At 35.7% G+C, this 21,065-nt stretch overlaps 2 protein-coding genes across 4 annotated transcripts in view; one reads left to right on the forward strand and one right to left on the reverse strand.

The window, feature by feature from the left end:
• TBC1D22A (TBC1 domain family member 22A) overlaps positions 1 to 16,461 on the reverse strand; it is a 193,118-nt gene extending 176,657 nt beyond the window's left edge. Inside the window, exons 1-4 of one of the 2 annotated variants that reach the window (XM_085326332.1) lie at positions 16,060 to 16,454; positions 13,054 to 13,110; positions 10,425 to 10,765; positions 9,146 to 9,325 (exon numbers count right to left, since the gene is read on the reverse strand). In XM_085326332.1, the coding sequence (XP_085182458.1) occupies positions 9,146 to 9,325; positions 10,425 to 10,765; positions 13,054 to 13,110; positions 16,060 to 16,121 (640 nt within the window). In that variant the 5' untranslated portion in view covers positions 16,122 to 16,454. Of the gene's footprint in view, positions 1 to 9,145; positions 9,326 to 10,424; positions 10,766 to 13,053; positions 13,111 to 16,059 lie in introns of both variants that reach the window. The other variant, XM_085326342.1, reaches the window with a different exon arrangement.
• CERK (ceramide kinase) overlaps positions 16,404 to 21,065 on the forward strand; it is a 70,709-nt gene continuing 66,047 nt past the window's right edge. Inside the window, exon 1 of one of the 2 annotated variants that reach the window (XM_085326300.1) lies at positions 16,404 to 16,721. In XM_085326300.1, the coding sequence (XP_085182426.1) occupies positions 16,419 to 16,721 (303 nt within the window). In that variant the 5' untranslated portion in view covers positions 16,404 to 16,418. The remainder of the gene's footprint in view (positions 16,722 to 21,065) is intronic. The other variant, XM_085326309.1, reaches the window with a different exon arrangement.

The following is a 21,065-nucleotide window of genomic DNA, read 5'->3' on the forward strand; positions in this document are numbered from 1 at the left end:
ATAATTAACATTTTCTTAAAATTCCAGAATAAAGTATCCTATTATAAATTATTTTGAAAATAAGAAATCATAAAATAGTCTTACCACATATATTATTACTTGCCAAAACCATAAGCTCAGAAGTAAATTCATCCTAYTGATTTATTTCTAAAATAAGCCAGATCTAAGAGCAGTAGTTGTAAAACCCTGCCTGTAAGCCTTGTCCCAGATTGAAAGGATATTTTAAGAAGTAACAGTTCAGACCCCATTTACCACTCTTTTAGCTGTCCTGTTTTACATAAATCTGTGATCAGTAAGGATCAAAATACTTATCTTTCCCTATAAATTTTAGGTCAAAAAAAATCTTCATTTGCTAGCACTAACCAATTGTCTTCTCCTTAGAAGAAAACACTTAATTCTTGCAGAAACATTAATAAATTAGTATGTCTAACTATGAAGGGATAACGTGGTATGTAATTGCCTCACATTGACTTAATTCATTTARTTTTGGAAAAACAATCATTTTATTTGGCTTACTACAACACATTGAGTTATACGTTTCTTCTCTCTGAAAATGTTAAAGCAATTATTCTAAAAGAAATCTTCAGACACTATCCTTTAATTTCAGTAGATATAAAGATTCATTATATTCCATAAATATTTCACAAAGCATTCAGTAAAGGAAACATGCCACTAGTTTATCAGCTTTTTAATCCCAAGAGCTATTACTAGAGATATTACCCATTATACCTAAAACACACTAGAGGAAATAACCAAGTCTACAAGTATTTTTCTTGGAACTACAAGCTCATCATTCCATCAGTTACAAATAAAAAAAGTATAAAATCATCATGCTAGAAACATTAAAGGAGTTCAAAATTTCGCTGTATGCATTATTCATTTTTGATACAGCTGCTATTCCCTTGAGATTACTGTAAATCACTATGTGAAGTGATGGCCTGCACAAACAACTACACGATAGATAAGATAAACTAGACTTACATGTTTTATATTTCTATAGCATAAAATCCTTGGATAATTTAACTATACAAAGCTGGAAAATTCTTTCAAGAGCATAGATTCACAGAACTGCAGCTCCCCCAACAGCATGTTATAATGCAGGCAGTACATATAGAAAATAGCTTTAATAAGGGTCTTGATATTACTATGGCAACCACAGTAACTGGTTTCCAAAATGAGTAATAGCTCTGTTAGGTCCTTCATTATTTTTTTTTTCCAAGTAAACATTGCCCTTAAWCTTCTTAATGGAACAAAGAGTTATTCTGAATGCACGCAGAAAACAGAAAATAAAGTTSAATATAATGCTGTAAATATGGGGTAAGACTCTTTTCAGGATCTTCTTTAGGAATGAAGAGACAAGTATGCCCTGTCAGCTATTTCATGCAAACAACTGGAGAAGTAGAAGTAGATGAGGTTGGTGTTAGAAGGTAAAGAAATAGCATGTGAACATACAATTAGGAAAATAAAAGCAAAAGTAAGATTAATGAAACCAGAAAGAAAGATTGCARTAAGTAAGGTAATAATGTTAATTATCAAAACAGCTAATGGAGAACAACTATTCTGATAGAAGATTTTATATACTATTATAGTTTTTTATAATTCTCCTCCAACATTCAATTTCTGAATATTGTCAACTATTTCTATTTTCCCTTTAAAGTCATCGAAACAGCTTCTAACAAACTTTCTTTACAGATAGAGAAGAACAGGAAATATCAGTTTACAATACCAGTTAAACAATTTTCCCACTTATTTTTAAATAACAGTATTTTTGCTCCTATTTGGGCAGAATATGGAATATAATATGGAACATTAAAAAACAAAAAAAAGAAAAAAAGAAAAAACCTCTCTCCCTCTCACTCTGAGTAAAGACAGCTACTTGTTCAGTTTAGCTTGTATCTCCAGAGTTTGCTCTCTGTTAAGGAATCGTGAAAAAGATCCATTCTTTTGTGAACAGGCAGGTAACACAATTAACTCTGGACCAGTGTATGCCATCCTCTTTTGTCTTAACCTTTTTTTAAATATAAAATATCCATATGTATTTAGAACAAATAACTGTGGCATAAACTTACTTACTGTGTTCTTAAAGCTTCATACTACCAAGAAATGAATCTTACAAAGCAAACTAAGTAAACAGACTGAAGAAACCCTACTGCAGTATCTACATTCAGAAATACAATCTAACTGATACAAGTTATCAAAATATAACACAGCAACCTTTTTTTTTTTTTATCACTAAATATAGTTTAAGGTAACTCAGGGTGCCTGGTAAGTTACCAATATCCTATTCAAAACCATTTTAGACATTCATGTGGAATGGCAACATCAAATAGGTTCTATGGTTTTTATGTTTTTCCTTGACTTTTATAAAACTAAGCTTTATCATCCCACTACATGAAGGAAACATACCATTACTGCTGGATTTGTTTCTCATTAAATTATTTTTTGCCTTTTCATAGTGAAACTATAGTAGAAGAAAGGCACAAATAAAATAACTAAGATTTACAGATACATGTCTAGCTACATAACCAAGCTACAGAATTCATGCAGTTATTTTATTCACAAGATCTAGCACTAGAGAGCTTCCCCTACTAAAAAAATCTATAAATCCACCTTATTTTCTATATAACAAAGATATCCTTTCTTTCTATCACATTCCTTGATAATCTTTTGCTTAAGAGGAAAGCTACTAATAAACTCCATAGCTGTACAGAATACAGAGAATCTTGATTAGGCAAAGAATTTCACAACGAATACTCTTAATGAGCTGGAATTATGCTCTTGGATCATCACCGCCATATGAATTCCAAGTTAGGTTTGCAAAAGTCAAAAAAAAAATAAACTAAGCATATAGTTCCCCCTAACTACAAGCAAACGTAAAAACGRGTAAGACAGAGACGCAAAGAAGTAATTTGCTGAGTTAATACACTCTATTTTCCATTTTGTTTTAATGGCATTTCTATAAACTATTTAACTCAGAAAAGAAGTTAAAAGACATACAGAAACTATCTACATAAGAGGTACTATACTCAGCCAATGTTTAATTAAAACAAGACCATGAGACCAAAGATCTCGCAAGAGTCAATTATATTTTAAGTATGCATGATGGACAGAAGTCTTGAGTTATGAGCTAAAAAAGCAAATAAGAAAAAGATCCAAAAAAGCTATCTTTTCAAGCTAAATCACCATGGCCCAAAAATGGTATCTGTTCATTTAAAGCAATCCTGTCGACACACAAAGATGCAATCAAACTAAACAAGTAACAGTAGGCAGTACAGGACAGTAAAACTGCCACCGAGTATAAACATGGGTAAATTAGTTGAAATATTCAATAGAACTGGTAACAGAAGTGGCAGGAAAAGAAAGGGGGGMGGAGGGGAAGGAGAAAGTTTTCCAGTACAATGAAGATATCAGAGCACAATAGGACAGAAGCAACTTAAGGACTCTTTCCATAGCATAGTAAAGGGGATCATTAATAGTCAAAAACAAAATTGTCAGTAACCAGCAAACTGACAGGTTTATCAGATTGGGAATACAATGTCTTCCTATGTCAATACTTATTAAGTACTACAATGACAATTATGTCATTTAAACAAATGTCTTGAAAAAAAGACAAAGATATTTTCAGAGATCAACTATGCAGAAATATCCTTCTGATAATTATTTCAATATAGTATTATCATCCAGTTACAACAATAAAAAATTATGATTAATATCTATAAATTGAAATACCCCTGAAAAACTGTAATCAGAATAAATGTAGATTATCACAAAAACTACAAATATGAGACCAAGCTTTAGAAAAATAGAAAGACAAAATATTAATCCTGCAAAAAGCAATCGACACAAGAAAGCATTTAAAGATATTTAACATAAATTTCTTTTGAAAGATTTTTCATTAGAAAAAGAAGAAAGATGGTCCAAAGTCTACTGAGAAAGTACTGACTTTTATTAGTCTTGAGCATTAGTTGAACGGGCAAGCACGTTTAGCAGATCAACTGACTAGAACAGGAATCTGAGGATACACCTCTGGCTAAAAACACTTTGAAAAGACAGATATGATTACTGGTCTGCCACAAAAAGAAGCAGTAGGACATATTTTGTTCACTTTATACTATATATCAATGAACTGCAAGAAGAGTATGTACTAAAGTGATCAATTACACATGATTCAAAACTGCAGAAGGTAATAAAATTTTAAATCACATGGAATAATCAGGAACAGAAAAGAGATAAATGGCTATGAAGTACAGCACAGAGAAATTAAAGATAATAAGACTGGGAACAAAATTAATCAAAATCATTYCAATTAATATATTTTGCAAAGCTACTGAATCTTTTCAATAACAGAAGTTTGAAAAGACGTAACTGATAGCTGTTATAGATTATGAGCCACAAAAGAAAGAGACAATTGCTGTGTTCAATTAGGTTTAATATAGATCCTAGAATGTGTAAACATCTGTAAACACCAAAAAAAAGTGTCTTTCCAAGGCACCTATTTTTCAAATTGCTTCAATAATAGAGATGACCTCTGTGGTAGAAAGAAGATACATATGCTAATTTTCCTCCTAAATCTCCTATCTAGAGGACCACACAGATTCCTTTATAAGGAGGCACCAAGCTATTGTTATAAAATAATTGGATATCACACCCTTTGAGAAAATTCTTGTGAAGTTAAGGCATTAATTTTTGTCATCAGATTAATCAAACGTTCAGATATTCTTTATGTTATTTAAGACTTTACATTGGTATCTACTACAACAGCAAGTCACTGGCTGGGAGAGAGCACCACAGTCAGAAGTATGTGGTACTCTCTAAAAAGAGAGGTTTTCATTCCAGTATTTTTGTTAGAACTAGTAAAAAGCACATATGGATGAAAAAGGGCAATGAGACAGAGCTTTTGATGGTGAATGTAGGATACAGCAACATTAGTAACTTAAAATAGCAATTATTTACCATTTTCATTGGTGTATTTATAGCACTTTTTATTACTTTTACCAAGGTAGTATGCTAAAAGATAGGATAACTTGTTCAGATTGGAATGCATTGTGATGAAGCAGAAAGAAAAGTCATTTTAAGATTTAAAACAACAGAACATCTTAACAAGACAAGTTGTTTTCACTCCGAAGTATTTAATATATATGTACTACACTGCTTAATACTACACCATTACGAAGTTATATTAAGTCCACACAACACCATACACTGTTGGTTCCTGAATGTCAGAAATATGTACATTCAAAACAAATAATCTACCCATTAATTAGCTCTAATRCACATGAAAAGGGCACAAAAGTAGTTGTTTTGAAAGTAAGTAGTGTTCTAATACGTGATTCTTTAAAGCGATACCACAAAATCTATCATATGTCTGCCATATATCACATACCAGTACGCGATAACTTCTTGGTAGTTAGGAATTAGGGTTTTTTTTGTTTGTTTGTTTGTTTTTTTTATCAATAAAGTTTACTTACTTGTTTTGCTTATACTGTTTCTGTCAGGCAAACATAACTCTCAAACATTGTGCAAGACTACTTGAAAAAACACACATCCAACAGATTTTATAGAACTAAATCTATTTTGGAAACTAGACAGGCATAGTGGTACCATCCCCATGTTTAAAATAGTAACCTGAAAGAGCTGGAGAAAAGATAGCTTCCCAATGCCATTTTGTTAAAGTCTTGTCCCTTCCCTTAAAGCAATTGTTTGCAAAAGATCCTGGAAATAAAAGGACAACAGTCCATCTCTGTTCAGTAACACAAAGTTTACTACAATAAAAGCCAAGGTCTGAAATGGAGTAAATCTAYACTGAATTCATCACAAAGCAAGAATAAGCAAAAAAAAACAAGTGCACTATAAATTATTTTCTTTGAGTAACCTGGCATGCAGTACCAACACTGGAAGACTATACAGACACACAGGCCCCACAATCGTTCCTTCCTCCTGAATTTGCACCCAGTACACTTCAATACAATCTACTTCACATAGMTAGAGAGAGATTTGGGGTCAGCCTAAAACAGCCTCTTACAACAGGTCCCTTCTACCAGCACACATTTTTTGCCATAGCAGTATCCTGTTATGGATTTGCACTGCAATTTTCTTTTCATAATTTTAATTTTATGAGATTACCTTCCCATTCTTAGCATTATATTACTACTTGGAGGTGTGTTGGTAGGGTTTTTGAATACTTCTCTCCTGAAGTAGGAATCATATTTAGAAGTAATACTTCTATAGAAACTGCGGGGGGGGGGGGGTGTTTTTGTTCTCATATTGCTAACTACTCTTGATACTCAATTTACATTACACTTTTCCTATTGACACCAGAGGTAATAACAGCATAGCAATAGCCAAATACAAAATACTGAAAGGAAGTAAGACCTTATTTGCATCTGCTTAGCATGTAAACAACAAAGATGCCTGCAGGACAGAGCAGAACAGTGGTTTCTGAGGACTTAAAGGAAGAATCAGAACTACAAAAGGCAATCAGACTCCAAAATTCCCTAGTAGTTGTCAATAGCTWAAATAATTTGCACTTCCCAATTTATATGCATAGTCCACCTTTTTGAGAATTCTTGAGTTTTCCACTGAAAGAGAACACACTCTTTCACCCTTTCTAGTCAACACACAAGATTATCATTACATTGTACAGTCTATTGGCAAGTGATTATTCAAGTGTGACTGGAAGCATTTCAAGGTCAGTTGTACTACTTTTCTTAGTCTGTGTTGATTTCTCCTGTTTTGATGGACAAAAGCCTCAAGTTGAAAATGTGCATGTCATTGTTTCAATGCCACAGCTTATTATCTTAATTTTTTATATTGCTCTGGAAGACTTGCCACGTATAGTATCTCCCAACAATACGGAAATCTAGCTCAAGGAGGGAAAAAAAAAAAAGAAAAGAAAAAAGAAAAAAAAAAGAAAACAGGAATGCTCTCCTGCTGTTACTAGTTCTATTTGCCAAGCAAAGCCAGTACTACTATATAAGATCCAGAAATGAACAGAAATTTTTGCTAACATGACTTCAAGATGACTGCCTGCTAATTCAAACCATCGTGACAACCATTTGTGGATGTACTACAAAACAAAAATATATACGTACATATACATATATATGCCTACAAACATACGCTCATGCTTGTTAAACAAAGTTGGACAGACCCTGTCACAGTTGCCAGCGAACCCAATTTTTTCACAACACACCTATATATAAACACATACACACACACACGCGTGCACACACACACTGCCCAAGCACTACCATCATATACAGCTTTATAATCATCCAGAATTTCTTTGGGCAATAAATAGCTCATTTTTAACTAAGAGTGATCCTATAAAATATGATTATATACCGTTACATACTTACTAGGAAATGCTACTAGAAATATCTTAGCTACAATCAAAAGGCAAAACATGTATATCAAATTCAAAATTTGACTTAAAATTATAGCTCATACTGAACATCAAATTCTGCACTGATTTAAGTTTATATAGCAAGAGAATCAATGAGCTGATATAGAAAAGGCATTCATTTGTGGAAACTGCTTTAAAAAAATACTGAAAGTATATTATGTTTCGCATTTTAATAAAGCCATCAGTAACTATTCAAATTTTGTATTCCTACTCATATTCCTGTGTGAAATTCAGGAAGTTCAAAAGAGAAACAAAACAAAACTTAGATTAGTTTAAAAATACTAATGAAACCCTCACTTTAGCCACAATGACCACAATCCTAAGAACAGCGTAAATTTTCTTCCCCTCCATTCCAAAATATCTTTAAAATCCTTTATCTTTAAATTTGACTAGCTGGGAAAGTACTTCTATCTAATAAGGTATTAAAAGTCAAATGGATAGATTTAAAGTTATTTTAACTTTTTGTAACCGAGTTTTCTGCTATGAAAATACTCTGTTCAAAAAATAAATTAAAAAATCATTTTAAATTTGAACATCAGTCACTACCAGATAGCTCATAACATCTGTCAGATCACAAAGGGAGAACAAGTGATGTTGGATTATAATTTTTAAGCTTATACGAAACATGAGATTTTTAAACACACCACAATTTATTCACAGTTCCATTTTATCAGAACGTCCTATAACTCACTGCAATATTAAATTTGGTCTCGCTATCAATAGTACTGTTTCCAAAGTTCTACTCTGCTGGCATCAATCTCATTAAAACAATATACAAGAAGAAAAAAGCCATGGCTGTAACATTGCTTTGAAGAAGTCTCATGACAATTGTCATACAGGGAAGTGTCAACTCAAAAACTACAAACATGCAGTTTCTACTTCCTTCCACAAGTGTTTCCTGTAGATATCTCCCAGCATGGCCTAATTCAAAGTCATCTAGTTTATTAATTATTTTGACATAAATTCCTACTTTTAAAGGACTAAAGAAGTTATTCAAATACATTGTGCTGTTTCTAGTCTCTCCACATTTTCACATGGGTTGCAGACACTCAGTTCTGTGATTCTGCCTCTCAGCAGAAGTAACTAACTTCAGCACTGAATCCTGGAAGCAGACTAACACTGTTTTATTTATTTTTCATGCTCCAGGGGCAGTTTTAATCTGAGAGTTATCAGATCAGCACTTATTTATATTTATCTTTCAGCAGTTAAAATCTAATGCACAAAAGGAGCAATCTTACTTGACAATAAAGTTGTTTTCACATAAACATACTGGCAGCATTCACGAATTCCACCTAATTACGGTACCAGCTCATGAACACGAAGAATGATAGTGTGAAGACAGGTAGTAATACTTCAAAGCCTAATTATTTTTTGTATTCATTTTTATAAGCATAAAAATCACTCTTATGCTTCATACTGTTCCATAATCAGACAATAATAGTAAATTCAGATAATTCTGCTTTGTTTTTTCTCCAGGAGTTAGTCCAGTACAAAGAAGTAATGTGAGAAAGCACAGAACATAAAACATCTAGGTCATACAAAGAACTCTTTAATAGAATGCATGCAAATTGCATATTACAAGCACAAAAAAGCACTCAACTATATTTTGCCTTCTTTTACAAAATCACTTCTAAATGTCGAAGGGATTATATTTTAACCAAACCATTAGACAAACAGTATGTCAAACAACAAAGTGAGAGATGGATTTCACAGATTCTTAGATGATTCAGAGATACTCACCAAGATCTGTGTTAGGGCCAGCCAGTAGCTGCTTAAATTTGTCTAATCGGGATGCCTCTCTTTCAGTTAATGCAAGAGTAACTGAGGTATTATGGTCCACCATTCCACTCACAAAGGGAGGTGTGGAAGTTTGTGGAAGGGACTGTGATCTCTGCATGGAAGAACTTTCACTAGCATTATCTGAAGGGAAAAAGCAGCACAGGTTAGCCTCAGGCAGTGAGGAGACTACTAATAACCTGAGTTTACATTTTGAAGAAAAATCTGTCAAGTATAACTCAAGTTTTGAGCTTCAAATGACAAAGAATTAGCAGAAGCAGCATTCTTCCTTCAAGTAGTGTTCCACAATTAAAACACATCAACTGGATATCATAGCTTATTTAAATGCTAAATCACATTAACAGCAAGGAAATTTATTTCTAAAATCCCAATGCTATTGAAAAGTATTTCCTCACCACCACCACCACTGTTTAAAAAAAATAAATAAAAAARAAAAGCTGAGAAATCATTGCAAGTGGTTACTTTAAAGTTTATATGGAAAACATAGACCAGATCATACGAGGATGCATTTCTCAGTCCACATGAATGGTTTCTCTTATTTTTCAATATACTTTATACAGTATGAATCTCAAAAGAAAGTAAAACACCAAGAACATGAGAGTTACTGTTCCAAGGTATTTAATAATTACAATATACAAGCACTCTACTACCATAAAGCCTACCTGCACAAGAAAGAACATTATCAAAAGCTTCATATTTATACGAAGTACATATTTGCCCTGAACGTAGAGCTAAAGTTTTAGTGACGTTACCAAATGGGAGGCAAGATGAACAACACCGTAAGATGTTACTGAACTAGATTATAATCATTTAATAATTCCTAGGTCCTCAATTAATAGTTGCAACATTTTTTTGAGAAGCATTGTAARTTTTCTACAATTCTACAAATATTTYAAAATTACTATTCATTGCATAAATTTGGCGCAACTAACCATTAAAATATGCTCAATAGTACAACTTCCTCTCAAAAACAAAGATGTATTRAAACTGAAAATAAAAAGTTAACTATTCTTCTCTCCCCCACGTATTTCTCACACATATACTTTAAAGTTCATTATGACATGCAGCATCTCCCTCAAATCAATGAATAGTGACCATCAATATTTTCTTCTGGTATTAAGAAAAAGTTAGGAATGGGTTAATTCCCTAATATAGAAAAATATAACTCCCTAGTTTGATTTTTAACATCTGGTTTGGGTTTTTTTTTTTTTTTTTTACATACCTGATGAACTTGATGTATGACCTTCACTGACTGATTTAACAAGCCTATTATCACCATATGCAATAGAAGACAGCTCTGCAGATTCTACTTGTTTTTCTTCCTGTAGSTGATCCTCCTGCAATTTATGTTGTTCTTGTAATTTGCTGTGATTCTGAATTACTTTGTGAGCTGTTTCCATGACCACTTCAGTATTTAAATTTTCAGCAGCTATTGCTAAGAGTTCATCATCATCATCCCCAAGATCCCAAGCATCACTTGTATTACTTTCAAATTCTTGAAAGGTGCTGACTTTCTTTAGTTTCACTGGAGTAGTAGGTGGTTTTGAACCTGTTTTTATCAAGCTGTTCAAAAACAAACAAACAGTATTTAAAAGAACTAGTAATAGAGTAAGAGAGATATGAGGATAGACCAAGTAACCACAAATCTGGGCTCAACATTCTGTAGGTAGCAACTCCTCAGCTCCCTAAATGCATTGTGCTGCTGCTTCCAAACACGATAGCACATAGTGGAAAATTTACAAAAACAGAGCCAGGTAACCTAACTCTCCTCGGCTTTTAATGGAAGCTTAATAGATCCTTCCCTCTTTTGTTTCTTTTAAAAAATACACTTTTTCAAATTTGCAATTTGCTGCTTGATAAAAACTAAATATTGTATTTTTCAATAGGTCCAAAAAGAAACAAAAACCAAAATCAAACACAAAGAATGTTATTGGAGTAATTTATGCAATAAAAAGGACACATTTCAGTTTTCTTACTTCATGAACTCCTATATAGAGGTTTCAGGCCTTCAGTGCAATGGCTGTGTAACAGTACATGAGCAGTAACCAAAGCATCAAGTCTAGTCCTAAGCGATCGCAAGCGATCACATAATACAATCACTGTCATAAACAAACCAAGTTCCATTTGAAATCTCGTTAGATCTATTATTCCTCTCGACTCAGGTATTCTAGCAAGAATCTGCTTCAGAACTTTATTATTCTAATAGTCAGGATATTTCCCTCAGTTACTAGTCTAAATGTATCCTGACAAGCTCATAACCTTTTGCTTTGTACCTCTGTCAACGCATAGTGTATGAACAGAAGAATTAAGTATGTCTCCTTAGCCCAGCATTTGTCCTCATTTACAGTAATACAAAGCTATCACATCTCTTTTCAGTCTTCAGCTAAATAAGGCATTAAGCAGTCTCCTCTAAAAAGAGGAAAAGTAAAACAAAAACTGTCATTCACTTAATCATCCYTTATGATCAGCCCTTTCTTTCCACCCATACTAATTTAATCTTTTTCTGTTAAAACAAGACAGCCAGAAACATCATTGGCACCCAGAGACTTCAGAAACAGTTTTCACCAAGTCCTGATACAATATCAGTAATATTACTTACTGTTGCACATTACTGGAAATCTCTTTCTTAAGCAGTCCTACAACAGCTACCTTTTTCCCTGACTTATAGTTATCATCTAAAACAGTAAAGTCTTCCTCCTCATCTGTCATCATTTCAAGCAATGAGGTTCCAGTTTTGTTACTGAGTCTCTCCGTATAACTGCACATTTTGAACTAATTCATCCCATATCTTTCTCTTCAATCTTCAAGGTCTCCTATTTCAACTGTCTTCAACTCTGTTTCATCTGGAAAATTAATTAACATTTGCTTGTTTCTTGAAACTTTCCAAACTAGCTCCTGAAAGACTCTACTAAAGGTACGACCTGTAAGCTAACTAATACTTTTCCCTCTAACATTATTGTTTTTCTTCATTGACTTTCGTGATTCATTTACCAGTTGAACAATTTTCCCARAACTCTCATTCACTGCCATTTTACAGTAATGATGGTTTTAAAGGAGCTGTAGCATGTACCAGCAAGCCAGAAACAACTTTGCTCTTGACAAAGGTTAAAGTAAACTTTTTCCAAAAAGATTTAAAAAAAAAGCTTAAAAAAGCAGCAGCTGTCAGAATGCAATAATTCATTTTGCTATATACTTCAGCAGTAAGGAGATGAAAACTGTTCACTTACATTAATTGTGGGTTATTAGAACGAAAATTATTTTGGGCTATTAATGATTTTTAATATAATTTTGCCATTTTCATGTATAGTCTGTTCTGATACCCAATAATCATAATTCGAGACAATAACTTTTAAATGACTTCAAAATCTTTCCTATCTTACCTACAATCTTCTTGCTCGCCAGCAAAATACTCACCTTTGCCTCAAAATGATCTATACTATAACTTGAATCACTTCAGGACTGATTCTTAAGAGCTTTCTTTCATTGACAGAAAAAGAAATAGACAGCCCATCAACAGGCAGATGCATACAGGAAAGCAGCTTGCACCTAAGTATAAACTTTATCTGCTAAATTAAGATTAGTATTTACTATCCAATTTTAACTTATAGGTACTGCAAATGGACAACAAAAATAATCTTTGTCAGGTAAAATATTGAACAGCTTTTTTGTTACTCTCAAATAGTAAGAATTAGGAAGTCACAAAGAGAAGTTAGAACAGAGAAGTCAAGATTACAACAAAAATTGGGAAATGAAGGYTAATAATAGTTTTTTAGACAACAGGGAGAAAAAGAAGAAGATAAGCCAGAGGATATTCAGATATACATGGTAATTTGTATGTTAGGCAAACTTACGTTCCATGTAATAACGGATCGAAAGGTGGATGCTGAGCTCCATACACATGTTGGATACTAAGGGAAAAGAAAGAGAATTATCACAAAAATAATACACAAAGCTGAGCATTTTTTAAATAAATAATAAATAATAAATTGAACTAAAGAAGTTCTAGCAGTTTCCCATTTCAAAGAATCATACCACTAAAAATAAATAAGCAATTAAAGTATATACTAAAAAGTAATTTAATAAAATGCTGTATTTACCAAACAGGATCTCTTTTTAAGGGCTAAGCAAGCTTAGGCTTACTTATTTTTTCTGGTAAAGAATTAAAACAAGAAAAAAGTAACCCCTGCAATAAATATCAACACTGCTTTTGAACTCTTTCCCATTTCTGATTTATCACTTCTTCACTTATCTTTTGCCAGAAATAAAATAAAACTTCTCAAAGACTTGTCTGTAAAGATTTAATCTTCTCTATATCCTTGTGGTCCAAAAGTATAAGGCTATCAAATATAAAGAAAAAAGACACAATATACAAAAGATGGTGCTTTAGAGAATCTAAATCATGGGAATATTTAAAAAGCACCCTAACTAAGCTAGTAACTACAGATTTGTTTATTACAATCTCAATATTACAAAAATGCATATTATCATGTCCGTAACAAAACTATCTTCAACAGGAAAGTCAACTTCTTTCCAGGTTTCAGCTACAAAATTACTTAAGACAAAACTACACGGAAAACAAAGCAAGATGTGCTTTATAATAGAAAATACACAATTATCTAAATTATTGGTATAAAACTCTCCCAAATTATATGCAACGCCATCAGGTCTACCAAAACCTGTACTAAAAGCCACGCATAAGGCAATAAGCATGACCTTAAGACAAATCAAAATCAATCTCAAGACCATAAACATAAACAAATCTAATCTTTGCAAACTGAAATGGAACCAAGCCAGAAAGATTATAATTATAATAAATCTTAAAGGAGGTTGAGATTCATGCTAAAGAGATAGTATTAACAGTTGGAAAATTAACCATAGATATGAGTGAAAATTGTTGTTCATAGTCCCTTTGACTGTATGTAATCTTATGTAAATCAAGAAGTCAATTTACTATCAGCCTTCCCACATGACTGTAAGCCCTCCACTGTCAAGTGTCTATGGACAGTTTTCTGAGCTCTACGATCACATGAGTAGGTGTCACCACTTACTTTCCACATTGGTATACAAAAGGATTCTACCTTTTCCTTCAGACACTCTCAAGGATGAGCAGGAAAGGAATCCACCCACACTAAGAACAACCACAACCACCATCACATTCTCCACAGCTTCCTCATTACTGGAAATGCCTGCAGTTACCTACAATTTAAATAACTGAAACTATTCATAGACATATCTATACAAGGGAGAAGAGTCAAAGATGTATTTTACTCCCAAAGGGATTTGGTAAAACTACAGAATAAGAAGTTAAACATGACAAAAAAAAAGTCAGACCAGAAGAATTAGTTTGTAACTAAAGAAATAAAATCACTACTGATCAGTGCTTATGAATAACAAAAACTGGATGAAGTTAAAGCTTGACTAGAGCTATTTTGCTGAACTTGACTAAATAACATGAACTGTAAAGTTACTTTACCTCAGAACCAAGAATACACATCATTCTTACAGAAAGAATGTAAGAAACAGAAATGTACTCTATGGTGTGGACAGTTTAGGGATGGGGGCAGGGCTAGTATTGTCAAATAATCATCCAAACGTGAATTCAAGGCCTGATGCAGTGATCAAAAGAGTTAATGAAATTCTTGGATGTATTCACTGGAAAATTTTGAATAGAAGACTGTTTCCKTAGCTCATAGCATTGATACAATGACTGGGTCTACCATTCACACTTCAGGAAAAAAGTTGAGATATTGATAGTATTTCAAAATAGACTGCATGGAAAACTGCAGTTTATAGCAGTCTTACAAACTACGACTATTCAAATTCATAAAGAAAACGTTAAGCTGTTAATCACTGTAAGYTTTTATTATTGAACAAAAAAAAAATACAAAGTTTTCCCCTTTTTAACAAGATTAACAACTAGAAATTGAGAGTGGACTAGAAACAAAACTTTGTTTTTTTAAGTTACAAATTATCCCTACCAGTTTAAAACAGTTTTCCAAGTYTGTACACAGTCTGCTGTAATGGAAATGTTTTTAAAAAAAAAAACAGTCATGAATAAAAATATGCTTTTGTTGGTCTGCACCTAAATGAAGTGGCATATCCACTCAAGTAGATTAAGAATCATTAATCTCTCCATTTGCCACTCAGAAATTTCTCAATCTTCTCAAGGTTTGGCTAATAACAAGGACCTAAAATCCACTACCCAAACAGCTTACATGTGGAAACCTGAATATACTGAACAGTATACATGGTATAAAMCTGTAGAATAGCTGTGGTTATCGCTCCATCATTAACAAAACTGACTGTTTATGAGTTTTTACTTATAGCCTTCAATTCAGCGTAGTATTTCTCTTCTCTCACTATTCAGCCATTTCTGATGCAGGACCTTTTTAGAGGCCTATCAAAGGACTAGCTCAACCAGCTTCTATCTACCCACTGGCAAGTGGTAACTTGCCAACTTTTTAAGAGAGGTAAGTTTCATCTAAAGCTTACTAGGACAACCGGTGATCTTTGCTAACGGAGCTGCCTAATACGGAAACATTTCAGGCATTGAGCTAAGAAGAAAAACGCCACAGAGCGACTATGAGGCCCTGCACAAGCTTCCCAGCCACGAACAGCAACTACGTCCCTCCTGGCGAGGGCTCCCTTCGGGGAGCGCCACAGACACGGTCCTGCTCCGAGGGCCCGGACCGCKGCCCTGGCAGGGCGGGGAGGCGAGATCAGCCCCGCAGCCCCAGCGCCGGAGCTGAGCTCACCCCGGGCGGGGGCAACCGCCGCTAATCTCCCCTCCCCCGCGCCAACTCCGAGCGCCGAGGCCCCGCGGCGCCCCGCCGGCCCGGGCCCGCCGCCCCTCTCACCTGCCCGGCACCTTCGCGCCGCTCCGCTTCCAGAACTGCTTCCTGCCTCCATCGCTCGCCATGGCGGCCGTCACCTCATCCCCCCGCGGCGGCGCGGCTCTCGCGGCCCTGACCCGCTGCCTCAGGGCTTACTCCCCCCCSGTCCCTTCCACAGACGCAGGACAGCGCGCCGCCATCTTGGGACTAGAAAACAACCCCGTTCCTCATTCGCCCGTCAAGGGAGCCCCGCGGCTCCAGCCAACCAGAAGTGCAGGTACTGCCGGGTGGGTCGGATTCGCCCAATGGCGGTTAGCGAGGGCAGGGTTAGCGCGGCAGCGCAGGGCCCGTCTCGGGGCAGGGCGCAGCCCGCCCCTCCCGTAATGGCGGCGGCCGCTGAGGCGGCACGGAGGCGGCCCCGCCCCTCGCCGCGGCCCGGGGCCTCGGCTGTGCCGCGGCAGCGCCCGCGATCCGCCTCCAGGCCGGGCCCCGCCCCGCGCCGCCCCGCCCTCCGGCCCCTGGCGGCTCCCGTCCGTATCGCCGGGGCGCTCCGGCGAAGGCGGGCCCAACCTCGCTGCTCTCCGCGCGTCCCGACCCGGGCGGTCAGCGCGCCGCGCTGGAGAAAACAGACCTCGTCCTGCCCACGGAAGGAAAYGGGGGCGAAGGCTGCAGCACGAAAAGCGCAGGTTTCTGTCCAATTAGAATTAACATGGTTTTACACGGATTTTTCAACTTTAATTTTTACAGTTACGTAATACCAAAGGCAGAACTCCCTACATCGTTACCCTGATTTGTAACTTTTGTGACCCCGAAAATCCTTCTTGGGGCTTTCTTGGCCTTAAGTTCTCCTAAAGATTAGGCTTCATGTTGCACATATGTATCTTTTGTTTGTTTGATATGGTACAAGATGGAAGGGGCTTTTAATCTGTAAAGCTCTCAGCAATACTGACCCAAAGGCATCTCACTTTCTGCAAACTGAATAGACCCCTTTTTACATTACTCTTTGGAATATGATTTCTAAGAAACTACGTGTTGATTTACAGAGTTTTTTTGATGCATCCTAATGCTAGCCTGATTTAGTATCTCAACGTCTGTGGGCAGGGAACATTCTGGCATAATTAACTTAAAGTTGATATGTAGTATGAGGCCAGTTCTGTAACCCTATATTTGGCCATTATACTGTATTTCAATAGCAAGTTTCTTACTAAGAACAAAAATCAGTGACAAGTTTTCTGCTTCCTTTCGGATTTCCCTTGGCAGTTACGTTCTAAGAACTGACAAACTAAAAACTGTTTCTTTAGGAGATCTCGCAGGATCATTGTCCACAAGTGAAGATTGCATGTCCTAGAAATTTCAATGCCACCTACAGATGGATATCCAATGGGCAGTTTCCTCTTCTCCATTTGTATCCTTTAAATAGGATCTCTATTACAGACTCTGAAAATACAACATTTTGTAATACATTAGGACCTCAATTAGCAGCAGCTTTAACAGAATACATTAGAAGTGTAATGAAGAATGAAGCACACCTGTTAGGCAAGGTAGAAATTAAACCTATACAGTCACAAATGAATCATCGCTTGGTCTTAGCTAGTTAAATTTAAATTAGACCATTGCTGTYAGTGTACAAAAGGCTACATTTGATTGTGTCAGTTGAATAAAAACAGTGATAAATCCGTAAAAGACATACCATTAGCCATAATATCATTCTTGAGACTGTATTTCTGTCCCTTCATTTGTTCATTGCTGAGGTAAGTTAAAGGCAAACTTAGTTAGTTTTAGCCTAGGCCATCTGTACTCTGTGTAGAAATTGACCTGAATTCTGAACCAAAGCTACTTAACTTCTGTGTTAAGTGCAGCCATGTGGAACTTACTGTTCATTTTAAAAGTGGAGGATTTATTGAATTACATAGTCAAGTCAGGACAATGATCACAGCATTACTTAATTTTCATTATATTCAGTGTATCTTAAGTTGTGCCTAAATTTTCATTGTGGTGCAGAATTTTATACTGAAAACTAAGAATTGTTACGTTGATTTGTTCTAGTGAGTAGTCAAGATAATACTGACCTGCAAATGGAGCTACAGTGGTACAGTGAAGATTATAAAGTACACCTTCATAAAATCTCTGTCAGTGTTCTGTAGAGAGTTTCTGCCAGTGCAGACCTTCCCTCAAGTTGAAGTCATCCAGAGTTGGACTGGGCCCTCTCTGCTGCTAACTTTCAAAAAGACAAGGACACTATTTTCTTCACATTTCATTCATTTTTGTATTTCTTTTCCTTATTCTGTGTTTTTATCCCTGACCCAAACCTGTGTTGTCAAGGCCCTGGAAATGGAAAGAGTATGAAAGGAGGAACCTTTTGAGAACCCATCAGGCAGTATATTTACAATTCTTCTCTGTCACCTAAAGTGACCTCAAAGAGTATGTCCTTGAAAAGAACCTAAGAAAGTAAGTTCACAACTATACATTACTTGGAAAGAGTAGGAAGCCTAATCATGTATTTTAGCAGTGTTCTTGTTTAAATTTTTGGCCCCACCTCAGGAGTGTAATGTATAATCAGGCTCTTTATTATATTTGAGAGGGAGATCTGCCAATGTTTAGGAGCTGGTATAGTTATACAGGTAGACTTTTCTATGGTTGTGCAGTGTATGTTGGGAAAAGCTTTTCTGATGACATGTAGGAAAGCATAGAGTGATTCTGAACAAAATTAAGTTGACGAAAGTACTACCATGATAACTACATTGAAAAAGCTGTGTAAGCTACAGTGTACTTTTCTCATGCTTATCCTTACATCACTACGTCAGCAACATTTTATAATGCAGACCAAACTGCAAGGTGTGGTTTCAAGTGACTTATTCAAAGAGGTAACAAGACTCTGTGTGTGTGTGTGTGTGTGTGTGTGTGTGTGTGTTTTAATCAATAAGAAAAAAATAAGTTGAAATGAGTCACTTCCATATTGAAGCATTACTTTCCACACATTGTTACTGCTTTATCTGATGGGTAGAAGTACTTCTGAATGTAGGCTTCCAAGGATGGTGGATCAGTGTTTCTGTTTTATCAGTGTAAATGCCCTTCTACTTATACATTACTATACACCTTCTTTATTGTATATGTCATGGGAAAAGTAGCTCTTTAAGAGAAAATTGAAAAAAGGGAGTGAGGTTGCTGAACAAACTAGCTTAAGAACAGCATTCTGTGCAAAAAGGAAAGGGTGGTAGAAACAGCGAGTTACACTACAGAGGACAGACAACAATCTTAGAGGGTACAATACTTTGTGACAAAAGGACACAGGGGCAAGGCAAGATAAATGGGAAAAATAGTCATATAGAACGAAAAATGAAAGAACAAAGGGATATTAAAAAGAGAGATAGGCAATACCTAAATTGAAAGAGGTTAGACATGGTCTGGTAAATCACATATTCACACTAGCTCTTTCTGTGCAGTGAAGAGAATTGTGCATGACATGCCGGCCAGGAAGAGCATATTAGTCCTATGGACAGAGAGAAAAAGTCAGTCCTCTGACATACTAGAGGAGAAACAGCAAGATGTCAACAAAACCTGAATACTGAGTGTGAATAAGAAAACTGGTGCAAAAATGACAAGTAAATCCAAGTTTCAAAAAGTAAAAGGCAGTTTAGAAAAGAAATGGTTTAGAAGCAAGAGTGATTTCAGCTTTGTTTCTAATTAGCTCATCCTGATGGCTAGACTGTTAGAAAGAGATTCATAAGACAGGCTGAAATGTAGGTTTGGCCCAAATTGGATTTTTTAGTATTTGAGGAGAGATGGAATCCTAAGGTTACCCATTGCCAAAACTGACCTTACATAAAAGGTAAGACCAAAAGCATAATACTGGGAAGCCTTTTGGTGTACTGATAATTTGACTTTGTATGCCCCACGAGCCCTACTGCAATGAACTAGGTGACAGGGTACAGGGACCCAGCTACTTGGAGTAAAGAGGTTGGAATGAGAACAGGAAGGAAATAATGTGAAATATCTGAAAAACATAACCAGACAACTTTTTAAGGTAAGGTTGTTCTGGAATGCTAGTCTGTAGAGTAGGCACCTAAGAGAAGAGTTTGTGATCTGATCTTGGTGAGGATCTAATTACTGAAAAAGACTATGGTCTATAGATACATATTTTTTGATGAGGTGCAGTGAGGAAAGCTGGCACCCAAGAAAAGTAGAAAAGTTAAAAGGAGAATACAACAAAAGGAATAGTTAAAGCATAGCCAAAGATAAAGGAAAGCAGGGGAGAAGTCATGAAGAACATGATACTTTAGAAAGGTCTGAGTAATGCTGCTTTTTGTGTTTTTAAAGAGGCTGAATTTCAAGTAGAAACCCTCTCATGTAGCAAAAATGGTCATTAAAGACTTCTGTGAGATACTTTTGAGGAGCAGAATTGGGTGTTCAGTAAGCCTTACAATGAAAAAGAAGGTAAGTATATATGAGGAAAAAAGAAAATTGATAAGATTTTTTCCCCCTTTATTATAAAGGAGGGTGCTAGAATATGTATGTATAGTAAGAGGGAATAGCCTGAATAAAAGGGGAAAGATAAGGAGAATGAACATTAAAGAAGACATGGTACTTGCAGAAAGTCAGCATGAGCCCTTCAAGTCTCTGTAATAAGTAAGCATTTCAGGTGAGAAAACATGGATAACTTGATTTGTGATACGAGCAAAAAAGGCCAATCAGGAGGGCAGTGCTAAAAGGTGGAAGAAAGTGGAGAAGAAGAAAGCAGGGGAAAGACTGACATGAAAGAGCTAATGGCCAGAAGAAGTCATCATAGCATTTTGTAACTTTTTCTCTGCAAATGACCTTCTCAATTACAAGTGAATTGAACAGGATCTTGAAAAAAAGGACAGACTTCCAAAAATAAACTTGCAGTGACAGTGAACTTGTATAGAGTTATACACACTCTATATTAAGTAAGAGTGAAAGAAAAGTACTGAAAGAGAAAGGAGCATAAATATATGCTGTTCTCTAGATAGATGTCTCTGTCCTTCATCTCTCCTTCTACATGAGTAATGGAT

This window comes from Rhea americana, unplaced genomic scaffold, assembly GCF_003343005.1.
Source record: "Rhea americana isolate MKP2758 unplaced genomic scaffold, rheAme1 scaffold_1, whole genome shotgun sequence".
Classification (NCBI taxonomy): Eukaryota; Metazoa; Chordata; class Aves; order Rheiformes; family Rheidae; genus Rhea; species Rhea americana.